Here is a 14848-nt window from a genome sequence, read left to right on the forward strand (position 1 = left end):
TACCGCATCTTTTATTTTGATTGTTTATTGTCTTCTTTTATAGGAGATAATTAGATTCATATTCTTTTAAAATTGCTAAACTTTGATATTTTATAGAATACCTCTTTATAAAAATGCCGAAGCATCTGTTATTCTAATTATATTCTAGAAGAGTATTATTATTGTAATTATTTTTAGTAGTAGTAGTAGTACTTTGCATTTAAATTTTTAGAGTAACTGTTAATGATCTTAACTCCTGATTTCATTCTAATAGAGTGCTGCATTTTTAGGCATTATCTGGAGCAACGGAGAAGAATGGCAAAAGTTTCGAAAAATCTTGCAGTTTGCCTCGCGAGATGTGTCTCTCGGACGTCACGTGATGGAGGAATACATAATGGAAGGCGTGCAAAATGTCGCAGAGGAGATGATAACGTCAATGGAACAACCAACCAGATTGAGGAACATTATACAGAAGGCGGTGCTTAGTGTATTTTGCAAATACATTTTGAGAGTCAGGTAAACTGTCACAATGGAGTGTCAGGGTTATAGTGGGAGAAGACATCAGTGCACTTGATGGTGAAACATGAATGTCCATTGGACTTTAATCCCTTTCGGTATATATATATATATATATATATATATATATATATATATATATATATATATATATATATATATATATATATATATATATATATAAGATAGATAGATAGATTATAAGATTCGGTCCATACAAGTTTTATTTAGAAATAGTGATCGTCATGGTCGGACCGTTCCGGAATCGACCTCTAACAAAATCGGTCCATTAGAGACTTAGTCCATTCAATATTAATTTTAAGTTAGATTTACTGTCACGGTTGGTCCATACTATCCAACAATGTCGATTTCGATAACAGCTAGCAGTTGTTTGTGATCCTTACCTTTGGTTTTGTTGTAGCATCACGATGTCAGGTTTGGATTAGATGTAAACAACGACGCTAAAACACTTTCGTGAATGAATGTTTATTTACAATATTATTGAACTTTGAATATGCATAGCGTGTAACCGGTTGGCTGACCAGAGAATATGGGGTGAAATTTGTAGCAATAATGCATATACTTGGCAGCCCGTATTGACAGTGCTAAATATATTGAAATATATTTGCTTCGCTCGGACTAGGCTTTCCAGGTCTTTTCCTGACGGAACAAAACCCTGACACAAGAAGTCGGGGCGTTTTCAAGAACCGTCGACATACATATCTGTTGGTTGAAATGAAGCGGTAGCTGATGTCTGTTAAAATGTGATAAGTTTCTTTAACGAAACTGGTCTGTCTAATCACTTTTGCGAACATCAGTGTGCATCTCTTGCAAATGTTAATTTCATTGGTTATCAGGAGGAGCAAATAATAATGAAGCATGTTTGCTTTTGTTGGAAAAAGTTAAAAAATTTGTAAAGGGAAAGCAATAAAAATGATAAAATGTCAGAAGAAAGAAAATCGTATGAAAGGGTCTAGAACATTGAAAAGGGAACACAATCGACTCATAGTAAATCATACAAGTAATTATGAAAAACATCAGCTGCAAACATATTCTATCGCCGAATCTTTCTTAATGTCCTTGTAATTATATTGACCGTTTGTTTTTTCTTGATAATGCTCATACTGGTTTTAATAATCAGTGTGATAATATGGCAAATTAAAGCACAACTTACTAAGATATTGTCACTGATTTTAATAGCTCGGATATGTGATTCAAAGAAAGGAACACACACACACACACAAACACACAATATTTCGCACACAACAACAACAAAAAAATAACAAAACGCGCAATAGTTACAAAACTCGTGCATGTATACTACTGTTCACAATTTTAATTTCTCGAATACTGCGTTTCGAAAAGTAATGCCCGACTTAATTACAATTACACTGATTTGCAAAGGTGGAGCACATAATTATTGGGACTTTGCACTCCAGTGAGTATATGGATTCAACCATTTAATTTATGCAAAGGGTGGATGGGTGGACTTTTCTTTCGAATCGAGATACTTGTTTTTGTTTTACATTACAGTCGTTATTTTTCAACTAATATAACAGATATAACAAGTTTAATCAGGATTACAGAATAGAGTTTCCTTCATATCTGGATTGTCGGTTGATTGAACGCCACTGAATCATAGTCCTTATGGTTTTTCTGTTCGGCCAATTAGAGGGTTTGTATGGTTCAAGTTTAATGTTAAGAATTGTTTTATGCATTTGTTGTCATTTCTTGTAATAATTGTTTATACATGAAGACGTCCGATCACTTCCGTTACTTTATAGGCATCTTAACATTAACAGAAATTCAGCTGTGTGTACAAGTTTCACGCTATCTAATTCGCTATCTCAATAACCAGTATCTGTTTAACATATAATCCTACTCTATGTCTGATTTACGATACCGACACAAATAGGAAATGAAACTGAAGCATTCAAGTTACGCTGATGACAATTTCATATCAATGATTGAAAACAAGTTAGCTCAGTAGTCAGCATCCGTTTTAAATAAGGTCATGCACTCGTGTTTCCGTACTTTGTACGATTCACGATAGCGACTAATGTCATGTTGCTGGCAATTTCATATCAACAATAGTAAATGAATGGAAGCAATTTCTCTAATACTGAGTAAAATGTAAACAATCAACGCATCCTGGTAGTTTGTACTTATGTATGCATTTCGTTTTCTTTATTGGATTTTGTCGTGCCATTGTATCCCTGTGTAATCGAACCTTGTTGTACTGTAAATATCTCGTAAGCTTAATCATATTCGAGCGCAACGAACACGGCATTTGAATGAGTCAAATTCATTCAAGCAAAGTCCCGCTTTTTTAAATGATAAGGATTTGTTTCGTCCTTGCCTCATGCTTTCAGAAATACCAAATCTGTGGAGACACTTGGTTTCTATTACCACATGACCATTCCGGATCAACGGATTGTCGCATCAAACCAGATCTAGAGGATTTCAGTTTAGTTTCCTAGGACAATGTGTTAACTTCTTGCATCATCTGAATGTGATAGGTTTCTTACGGGCAATAACTTGACAAATTATGTTTAAATCGTGCTTGATCTAACAATTTATCCAAGATCAAAGATCTTGTTAAATTGCAAATACACGGCAAATTTTGTTGGAAGTATGGAGAAGAAAACAAATTGCCTAAATATTCATAATTCCTTGATGTGCTTTAGGTTCTTGAAGGGCAATATCTTGGCATAATAATTTGGCGGATAATAGCACTGACAGGAAACTCTATAGGTGAATGATCGTAGTATCTTATTATTATAACCAAAACCGGTGCTACCTGAGTAATTTATCATTAAGCCCGTTAACATCGATTATAACCAATTACTTTTAACAGCACGCTAATATCGAAGTTATTTTCATCCGTTTTAAGAAAGAACTGTACAGGTAATTTGATCAAATTTAAAACAGAAAAAAACGTAAAGTCTACAACGTTTGAAAGCTGTTATGTTGCAAGATATTCGGGAATCAAACCTCGAGAAAAAAGATGAAAATCTTCCAGTGATTGAAGATACGATCTTGTAAAGATGAAAGTTGATCATATATTTGATTTCAACAATATTAGAATGCTTAATTGCTAACATGTCATTCGAATGCCTACTGTTTGGAGAAATGTAGCCATTAGCTCGAAAAGCGTGGTCACAATATATTGATTCACCTAAATATGTGATTCGCCAAAGCTTTACATCAACTTGGGTGCAATAGGAGACCAATATTCAATTATTGACAAGGCATTTGGTTGTCGATTGGATGCTGGTGAGGTGCCATAGCTGTAGGAAATGAAAGGCCTGTGCTCTCGAAGTCTTTCCCTCGGCTGTAGCAGCATAGTGTTTTTAATTAATGCAACAACAAAAAATTCATACGCATTAGAGGTTTCCAGTTTTTTCATGGATGAATGCGATTAAGAAGGGACGTAGTAATTTACTTAAGCAAAGACGAACTGAAACATATTAAAAGAAACAAATACAATACACGGTTTTAATGTTCACTCCACTAAGCGGTGAACGATGCAGTGCAAACGAGAGCGAGACACGCGTAAAATATGGTAGACATTTCATTAGAAATGAAGATGAACTTTGCCTATTCAAGCTTGATGCATATTTAGTTCACTTGACAAAATGTGCTTTCGATAAATTCAGTTCTAAAGGACAATTTGTTTTCGGCAATAACCTAAACAGCAATATGTTCATGTACCTGGCACTTTCATAATGGCAACGTGCTTTCTAAAGATGACGATTACACATAATCTTCATGTACAAACTCCTTGAGCCCCCTGGCCTAGCAACATACTTCAACAGGTTTTGTCTTGGTTCGGCGAATCACAATTTTACAAATACAACAAAAGCAAAATGGTCGATATATATATATATATATATATATATATATATATATATATATATATATATATATATATATATATATATATATATATATATATATATATATATATAATTGCAATAAAGGAAAAGTAGCAGGCATAATAACTTGTCTTAATCCACAAAAATGAAATACGCGTTGTTATTCGGAATCGAGACGACGCCATCTCAGCTCTACTATTATTGTACTTAGCCGCTTGGGGGGGGGGATAAATAAGATGTATGAATCATACTTAAATCATTGAATAAATGAGTCAAAATAATCTGAATCTAAACTAGAGTGAGTAAGAGAGATTGTAAATCTGTATCATCACTGCTAGGTTTCAAGCCAAAAGGCGAGTTCATTTCTGCTCCACATTATGAACGGAGATAAACATTGGTAAACTGACAACGGGGTATCCATTTGTATATTAAAAAGAACCATTTATAAGTTTGGAGCCATGCGGAGTTTCCTAGCGTGTACTGTCTGTGAAGCTGGTATACAGTAAAGACTCAAAAAACAAAACCTACATAATGCAGTACCTGAAAATAGTCTTTAAACTTCCTTCTGAACTATTAATTTCATAAACATACAGTATTTGAGTAATATGAAAAGAGTAGTTGCGTGACAAGATCAGGGCAACTAAATAACACTGCATTGAAAATGTAATGGAGTAAACATAATTCAAATCGTCTCCTTTTTGCACTGCAGGAGTAGGCGTTACATCACTGTTTTGTGGAAGAATCCAAAGGTACCCAAAAGGCAGCCAATCCAGCCGATCTAGATTACATTACTAATTTTCGCACTACTTCTGTGTTTACAAAGTTGGTATTGTACTGACATTTCAAGTTGGTATTGCAGTGACATTTCAAGTTGGTATTGCAGTGACATTTCAAGTTGGTATTGTAATGACAGTTCAAGCTGGTATTGTAATGACAGTTCAAGCTGGTATTGTAATGACATTTCAAGTTGGTATTGCAGTGACATTTCAAGTTGGTATTGTAATGACATTTCAAGTTGGTATTGTAATGACAGTTCAAGCTGGTATTGTAATGATATTTCAAGAAACGTTTGGACGAATATTGAAATTGCTAGACATTTTATATTTAATCAATATTGCGGCAATTAAAGAACACGCTATACTATGGAGGAATGAACATTTACAGTGATGATAATCATGAATATCACTCAGCATCTAAATGTCATCTTAACAATGAACAATGGTTTTATTACAGACTTAATAAGTAAAAAAAAAATTCCTTCTATGTCGGTTAACTGAAGCACACAATTTATATTTAATAAACTAATACAAAATGAGACTGATAACCAAATAACTGGACAATCGTCTTCTGCACTGATCCGCACTACTTCTTTCTGAGCATGGATATCACTCGCTATGTACAGTTTAAATACTACTAAACGCAACGTAACAAGTGATGGATCTAATGTGTAATAAAAACTCGCAAAAACAACACTGCAAATAATCAAAAATTCCTCTTAATGTTCAAATGTTTCAGTTTAGGTTAAATTAACGCATATAATATAGCTACAATAATTAATAACTTAAAACACCTTTGTTCGAATCTGAAAAACCAGCTCACAGGTTAATTGAGAGAACAAAGGATCACTCCCGGTGAGGAAATAATCAACGTTTGTTAAATACAACACACATATGTAGCCACGATATCTAAAAGAACAGTGTTTATACGCAAACTATTCTCTGATACTGGCTTTCACGATATTGTATCTACCATGCGAGCTATATACTCCATGGGAACACATGGCAGGTAGCGAGTACGTTCGACCTTCTGAGTGCTTTGTTATATGATCATTTCTTGAAATTGTTACTAATATTGTGGGGTACATACCTATGTATGCATGTCTGCCAGCCTATTTAAATATATATCCCTTTATCTTTGTTTGCATTTATATTGGTCTTTCAGTCGGACTATCAGTTGGTATCTCAGTCAGACAGTCAGACACTCTGCATGCATGCTTGTATGTATGTATGTATGCATGCATGCATGCATGCATGCATGCATGCATGTATGTATGTATGTATGTATGTATGTATGTATGTATGTATGTATGTATGTATGTATGTATGTATGTTTATGTTCGTTTGTTTGTCATCCATGGCCATGAAGAAACAGACGCCATGCTGGGATCGCAAACAGCTCTGATACGTTAGAGTTGTCCTTGTAGTTCGATGATTAACTGTGCTCTTTCATAGCAGTATAATATCTTTGTTATTTCAGTCTTGCATCTCCTTAGCAAAATAAACAAACCAGTAAACAAAAAACACCCCCCATACAAAAAATTTCGCAATCTTCAGCTCTCGAAGAATGAGACATCGGTAGTCCGAAATAGTTTATACTATCAGCGTTTTCTGCTGATATTCTGTTTTACACCTTTAGCAAATGTTACCTGTATCATTATGTAATTCTTATGACCTCAGCTTGTGTATTTCGCTCGTAAGTATAAGTTCTGTTAAGCATCAATTTTGATTGTATCTTAAAGAATTGCCAGAACATTTTGTGCTTTAAATATCACAGAACAGAGAGCCGTTTGTTCAGGTCAAATATTGGTAACGTCTGGATGAGTCGTAGATTAGTAGTAAAATACTAAAGATCGAGATCCTATCACTTTAATATTTGTATATGACTTTGGATTATTTGAGCCTAATGGTCAAGCTTCCAAGGCAATATCAGAGACTAATGACCGCTACTGTAAGACCACCTTTTTCTACTCCCACAACCCGAGTTCAAATCAGCAGGGATATATTTTTTCCCATCAAAGTCTTGTATCTTGTTACTTTTAAATATGACATTAAATGAAAATAAAAAGACAAAGCTATGATAGCTTTGGTTTGGTTTGGACATTCCAATGCAGCTAACCTTGGCTGGTCCAGTGGTGGGATTCGAACCAGCGCCTTTCTGACTACATGTACATGTTCCACGCCTTCAGCGATGACTTATCACTTCCATTAAACTAGTATATGACCTGATTTATTTATTTATACTCCAAAACAACATTTTTTCTGTTCTTGAATTCATCTTTGTCTTTTAAGTTGTGATTTTGTTAATGGTCGCGAGCCCTTATATCTGCATATATTTTCCACAATGCATTTATTTCATTTTTAATGAAAAAGAACCAAATGTAGTAGTAATATTATCAGTATTGTCATTATTAGCATCACCTGTACTATTATTATTATTATTACAGATATAACTTCGACGATAGACTGTTTATAAAACTTCTGGAATCCATTCGGACGATCTCTGATTCTGCTCTTTCCAAGTTCCCCGAATCCTTCCAAACCTTCAATCCTATCATTCCTCTGTCACTTCAAACCAAAATAGAGGTACACATCTAATTCTCTATCGTCTGCTGTCTATATGTCATGTATTGGTATATTTGTCACTTCTGTTCATTCACGGTGATTAATCTTTTATCGTTTTACTAATTCTGTATGCTTTTAGAAAATGAATAAACAAGTAAACAAAGTACAAGGTAACACGTGCTGCTGGATTAGTCAGCGTTAGTGATACAATATTAAAATAAACCTGAAAAATATGTCACAGTGCCTTATTTGTATGCGACACTCATTCGTTCTAAATGTAGTCACATTGTTTTTGGCAGTAGTATAATGAAAATCTGTTCTAACCCAGCAATGTCGAGTTAACTTCTCTAAATTTTGTCTCTTGCACTAATGCATGCCAAGAATGATAAACAAAAATGAAAACTTGGTTATATTAGTGAATTTTGGACTAGTGTCGACAGGAAGAACAAACGAAATGACGGACAGAAACAGGACAGCGAACGAGAGTAAACAATTATGCGAGGAGTCTGTGGGACGGACGCATTTGTGTGGACAAAAGAATGCGCAGCCCACGAACGCAGCTGTATTTTACGCGTTTTCAGGGCATAATTTTAACCATCTAGCCGTAAAGAAAACCTAATCATTGAAACTTTCATGGAGCCGTAGTGTGTGTGTGTGTGTGTGTGTGTGTGTGTGTGTGTGTTCGCGTATGTGTGTAGGGAAGCTATGTCTCGTCACCCATCAATATTACTATAGTCTGATTTAGCATATGTACTGGTATACACGTTCACCTGGAAGATAATTTGTAAATGTTTCTTGAGTTTCACAGGATTTACATTGTTGTTCTAATTATCCTATTGACAAAATACACTCGTCTTATTTTATTTGTCAGAATAAGAAATACAAGGAAGCAGCTGATACGGTGAAGGGTGTGATTCTCAGTATAATGAAGGAAATAATGAGGATTCCTTCTGGGCAAAAGGAAGGTTTAATTGGAAAACTTTTGAAGGAAAAGGACACCTCTATAACTGGTGAGATCATCACCCACCCCCACCCACCCCACACAAATACACCCATATATATTTTCATTTCCGTTTGTTTTACGAATTCTTCAGGATTTACAGAAATATTTTGTTGTCCTAAATTTCTTAATATCTATTTGCACAGAATGTATATATCTTAATTATGCATTTAAAATGACCTAACTGAATGTCGCGTACATAAATAGATGTATTGTTGATATCAGTAAAGCTGTTAAAAGATAACGCGTAAGGATACCGTACATACTGATAACTCGAGTTTCACGTAGCATAATGCGCCAGCAGATCTGTTTCTGTGATGTTTAGGAGTATTCAGTAGAAACAAACACACAGATGACCTGATTGACATGTGCATTATGTGCGGACATATCAGGGTCTATGTTGTTTGCAGCTACACTTGACTTCTGATCGAGTATAGGCGGCATTTAATTACTTTTTATTCTTCTCTGGCATAATTGAACGCAAAGTTGAGGGGAATAATGAAGCAATGCTGAATTTTCACCGGCTGATAATTTTGTTATTACCCAGTTAACTAATCCGTAAATCGTAATTTTATGGTCGCTATTTCCAATTTTTCTTTGTTTCGAAATTTGGCATTGAAGAATGAAACTTTTAGTGAAAATGTCTTTGTTGTTTTGGGTTTAACACCATTTTTCAGCACATGATACCTTATATGGCGGCCAGTATATTCGGTGGAGAACCCGGGAAAGAACATGGAAGAACCAATCTACTGGCAAGCTTTCTCAAACATCCAAGGAATGAAAAAGAAGCAGACATACGAAAAGATGACATATTTTGTTATAAAAGAAGTTTCGTTGCTTTTCATATATATATATATATATATATATATATATATATATATATATATATATATATATATATATATATATATATATATATATATATATATATATATATTAGCGAGCGAGCTCTTAAATTTATTCTGCATTTATACTGCATATGCATATAACCGATACCTCAGTTTCATCAACGCTCGTAATGTTTACCTTTGGATTAGGTAATCTGAGTTCTCATTTTTACATCAGACCTGAGTTTTACCTAATACGTTTGCTAGTTCGTACAAGTAAGTTTCAACACCCCAGGCCCATATTTAAGCGACATAAAGCTTAAGTTGTTTCTAGATTTAAGGTGAAACATCCTTGGTTCTATTGGCTATAATCATGGAAGGAAATGGCAGCAAGACCCCTTTTAACAAGGAAACACCGGGATAGGCTACCCGGGCTGGCCAGCACTGGTATGGAACTCGCAACTCATGGAATAAAATTCAGACTCCCTACCAGCTGAGATCGGTCTCACAATAGTACATTTTATAAGTATTTTAAGATAATACAAATTTATAAAATTGTATAGGTATTTTAAGATAACACAACGTTTGCATTCAATGTATGTTTAGCCAAGAAACCTCACCCCATCACTGAAAATTGACATGTCTAGGAACCGGAAAAGGACAGTGGATAAGGTGGTTGTCTACATTGAAAACTTTTGTTTGATTTGAAAGCGAATAATTTCTACGTTACAGATTAATGTATGCAATGACTAGGTTTATATCCTAGATTCTTTTCGTTTTTAGCATCGCAAATGGTAGGTATATGGGAGTACAAACTGCGGGGAAGGGAAGCCACATTTTAGATTAATTATATGCCATAATATATATGTGCAATGAATACACGTTTGCACTGAAGAAAATATAACTGAAACAACTATAATATTTGTTCTCTGCATAATGATGAACTTGAAAGTGAAATTTAATAACTTTTCCAATCTTTGTGTAACAGTAGCGCTGGTGAGCGAGCTGTGATTGCGCAAAAACATAAATCATTATTTCAGATTTTGGCTCAACATAGGACTTAATCACTGTGCATGTTTATGATTCATTTTCCGAGTTCAGATTGTAATTACGAGAAGAAAAAAATAGCTGCAAACTTTGATGTTAATTGCGAATTTTGAGAAAGCACGCAATAGCCTCTGAAGCTATGTTTCAATTAACAAAAAGAAAAGAAATGTGCACGCAGCAGTCCATTGATTTGCAATTATTTTATGCATTCAAGTTTGTACGTTATTTTATTGATAAATTACGAAAACAAAATTAAAAGAATGAGAAAATAAAGCAAGAAATGTCCACACTTCTCTTCGCATAATATTTTTCTTTCTCACAACAAATTGGGGCCCCGAGTGGTCAATTGGTCCAAAGAGCTCTCCGTTACGGATTACTGCCATCTCACCTCTGTCTGCGTGGGTTCGAGTCTCGGATTCGGCTAATGTGGGTATGTGAGAAAGCTTGCCAGTAGCTTCTCGTGGGTCGGTGGTTCTTTCCGGGGGTTTTCTGGGTTCTTCCTCCACCATTAATACTGGCGGCCATGTATAGCCTATCGTGTGCTGAAAAATGGCGTTAACCCTACAAAAACAACAAATCTCACAACAAATTGTGTTTTATTGGAAGACATTTCTGCAACATTTTGCACGAAAATAACCGAAATGAATATATATTGTTATATTCATAATATTTTATGAATTTTTGATTTGCTATGAAAACACGGAGAGCCATTATGTCCTGAAGGGACATCATAATAAACAGTCGTTTGTTTGTTATTGTTGTTGTTGTTGTTTTCTCTTATTTTACTTTTTTTAAAAATATTTAAAAAGCCGGGTTCGTTGGTTTCATCTATAACAAAGATGAGACATGGGTTAATCTGGATGCTACCGACACTTACTTGATGTATACAGACACTTATTTGATAGATACCGACACTTACTTGATGTATACAGACACTTATTTGATAGATACCGACACTTACTTGATGTATACAGACACTTATTTGATAGATACCGACACTTACTTGATATATACAGACACTTATTTGATAGATACCGATACTTACTTGATGTATACAGACATTTTTTTGATAGATACCGACACTTACTTGATGTATACAGACACTTATTTAATAGATACCGACACTTACTTGATATATACAGACACTTATTTGATAGACACCGATACTTACTTGATATATACAGACACTTATTTGATAGATACCGACACTTACTTGATGTATACAGACACTTATTTGATAGATACCGACACTTACTTGATGTATACAGACACTTATTTGATAGACACCGACACTTACTTGATGTATACAGACACTTATTTGATAGATACCGACACTTACTTGATGTATACAGACACTTATTTGATAGATACCTATACTTACTTGATGTATACAGACACTTATTTGATAGATACCGACACTTACTTGATGTATACAGACACTTATTTGATAGATACCGATACTTACTTGATGTATACAGACACTTATTTGATAGATACCGATACTTACTTGATGTATACAGACACTTATTTGATAGACACCGATACTTACTTGATGTATACAGACACTTATTTGATAGATACCGATACTTACTTGATAGATACCGACACTTGATAGACACCGACACTTACTTGATAGATACCGACACTTATTTGATAGAAACTGATACTTACTTGATAGATACCGACACTTACTTGATAGACATCTTGTTTACGCTGATCATTGGTCTAAAGATACTTTCTTTGACACCTAATGGTCGAAAACGAAATATATTTGATAGGGCACGTAGTAGAATTGTGAGTTTGTTAACAAGATAGTCCACAAAAATGTACAACTCATTAATGCAAATCTAATCTGTTTTAAAGATGTCAGATCCAGCATTCGTCATGCGTGTAACTGACACCTATAATTGAATTTCGGCTATGGTAACGCACTGATTTTGTTTAATTTTGAATAACCTTCGCATTAGCTGTTAGGTCAAATCAAGTGAAGTAATTTCCATACGTTGCCAACGTTTGCAGCATGTTATTATTTAAATAACAATGCTTATTCTACAGTATGACAACACTCGCGCATGCGCTTAGAAAAACGATTACAAACAATATTACTCAGTCATACATACATACATACATACATACATACATACACACACACACACACACACACACATACATACATACATACATACATACATACATACATACATACATACGTACACACATGCATGCATGCATGGATACATACATACATACATACATACATACATACATACATACATACATACATACATACATACATACATACATACATATCGCAGGATATACAACAGATATGCAGTTGCGTGCACGCTGAAATGATTAAATGAGCTAATTCAGCTAGGATTATTTAAGCCAATGAACGGTACATGTAACAGAAGGAAACAAAATAAAGAAGCAAATGTAAACCCATGCATACAAACTGATGAGTTATAGCTAAAACTAAAATATACGGCATCAGTGTACTATGCTCATTCGCATACAAAACGCATTACATCTTTTAATGCCTTTCGTAAAATCAACACAAGAAGCATCTGTTCTAGCACTATTTGGCAATGTGTTCCAAAAATGCCGCAGCTAAGCTAGACATTTGCTTCGCCATTCCTGGCTGTCCGTAATTACTTTATCTGTTTTCGCATCGCCAATACTGATTTTCATTTCTTGTTTAGTATAGTGCATATCCTGATGCTCGACATGTACAGCAGGTTTTCATTCTCTTTCAACCAAGGTTCGAGTCTAGGATTCAGCCAATGTGGGTATGTGAGAAAGCTTGCCAGTAGCTTCTCGTGGGTCGGTGGTTCTTTCCGGGGTTTTCCCGGGTTCTTCCTCCACCATTAATACTGGCCGCCATGTATAGCCTATCGTGTGCTGAAAAATGGCGTTAAACCCTACAACAACAACAACCAAAGTAATAATCTTTAATTATGTTGGAAAGTATACGATCAACAAGTTGTCTACGATACTAGCGTAGGTCAATGATTTCTATCGGTAGTAATTTGCAGACGAACCGTGTTTAATCTTCACAATGAGATTTATCCCTGATTTTCTGGAAACCATTATTTAATAGCTGGTTAGTACATGGTATCTACGGAATTTAGTTGATGAACGTTTATGAATTCCCACACTACGTAATATAGAACATTACTAAAATGTACTACACGTGTGACTAACTTCTAAACAAGGAAATAAATAAGAAAAACGTCAAGCAAGTATCGGCTAGATTTTGTTTCGACAGAGTATTCGTGTCCACGATGTATCTATTGACGAAACGTTGCGCACGTCTTGATACGTGACATGAATTGTTAAACTTCGTACAATCGACTAAAGTAGGTTTTGAAAAGCTCTACCTTTCTCATGATCGTGTTTTATATTGAGATGTAAAAAATTGTACGTCAATACACAAACTGCAGCTGCCACCTTTCTGTCTTTTAACCTAGTATAAACTTCCATTACATTTTGTTGCGGACGAACGACTCCTGACGATGACAAACAATGTCACCAAAAGGGACTAAGAGTCCAGCTCATTGACACAGCTAAACATAGTCCTGATGTCTCAGCTAGTGGAATTAACTCTTCAAGGATGACAACTTTTAACGTAGAGACAGACGATTCTCAGTTTGTGCTGATCTCACAGGTGTTTCAGATTTTATATGTATTACATTTAATAGAGGACCAGTTGGTTGGCGTTTTGGTGGACATTTTGACGCACGGTTTTGAAGCTAGCAGCAGCTGCATTTTATGGTGTTTCCTGTATCTCCTGCAAAACAGTGACGTTCAGCGTCATTGTAGAATGGAGATTGCCGAGGTGAGGATTTACTAAATTTTACATACTACACTCGTTTACTACACTGTTATATAATTGGGCTAGTTTAGTGGACTTGAAAGTCCCTCTTGATGGGGCAACCAATAACTCTTATACAAGCTGAATATGTTTCCTCAAAGCTATTTAAGCTGGCTGCCCCCCCCCCATATCTATCTATCTATCTATCGATCAATCGATCTGTCTGTATGTCTATTTACCTATTTATCTATTTATAAGATATATAGATTTGTGCGTGTGTGTAATTGATAGGCTGAAAGACATCAAAAGGTCTTCGCTTTTACCTGGTGCATATGATTTGAATATAATGTATAACAGGATTTTCTGAAAACCATGCAAATTCCTATTTTAGTTGAAGAATCTATTTATAGAAGAATATATTCAATGAAGTATATGCAGATTGTACT

General features: G+C 34.9%; 1 protein-coding gene across 1 annotated transcript in view; it reads left to right on the plus strand.

Annotated features, from left to right (window-relative positions):
• LOC149808600 (cytochrome P450 2D28-like) overlaps positions 1–14848 on the plus strand; it is a 32228-nt gene that overhangs the window by 10647 nt on the left and 6733 nt on the right. Inside the window, exons 2-5 of the mRNA XM_089979791.1 lie at positions 270–495; positions 7597–7735; positions 8586–8724; positions 14290–14426. Coding sequence (XP_089835917.1) covers positions 270–495; positions 7597–7735; positions 8586–8724; positions 14290–14426 — 641 coding nt within the window. The remainder of the gene's footprint in view (positions 1–269; positions 496–7596; positions 7736–8585; positions 8725–14289; positions 14427–14848) is intronic.

Source organism: Sinohyriopsis cumingii, chromosome 1 (assembly GCF_028554795.1).
Source record: "Sinohyriopsis cumingii isolate HCF-2022 chromosome 1, ASM2855479v2, whole genome shotgun sequence".
Taxonomy (NCBI): domain Eukaryota; kingdom Metazoa; phylum Mollusca; class Bivalvia; order Unionida; family Unionidae; genus Sinohyriopsis; species Sinohyriopsis cumingii.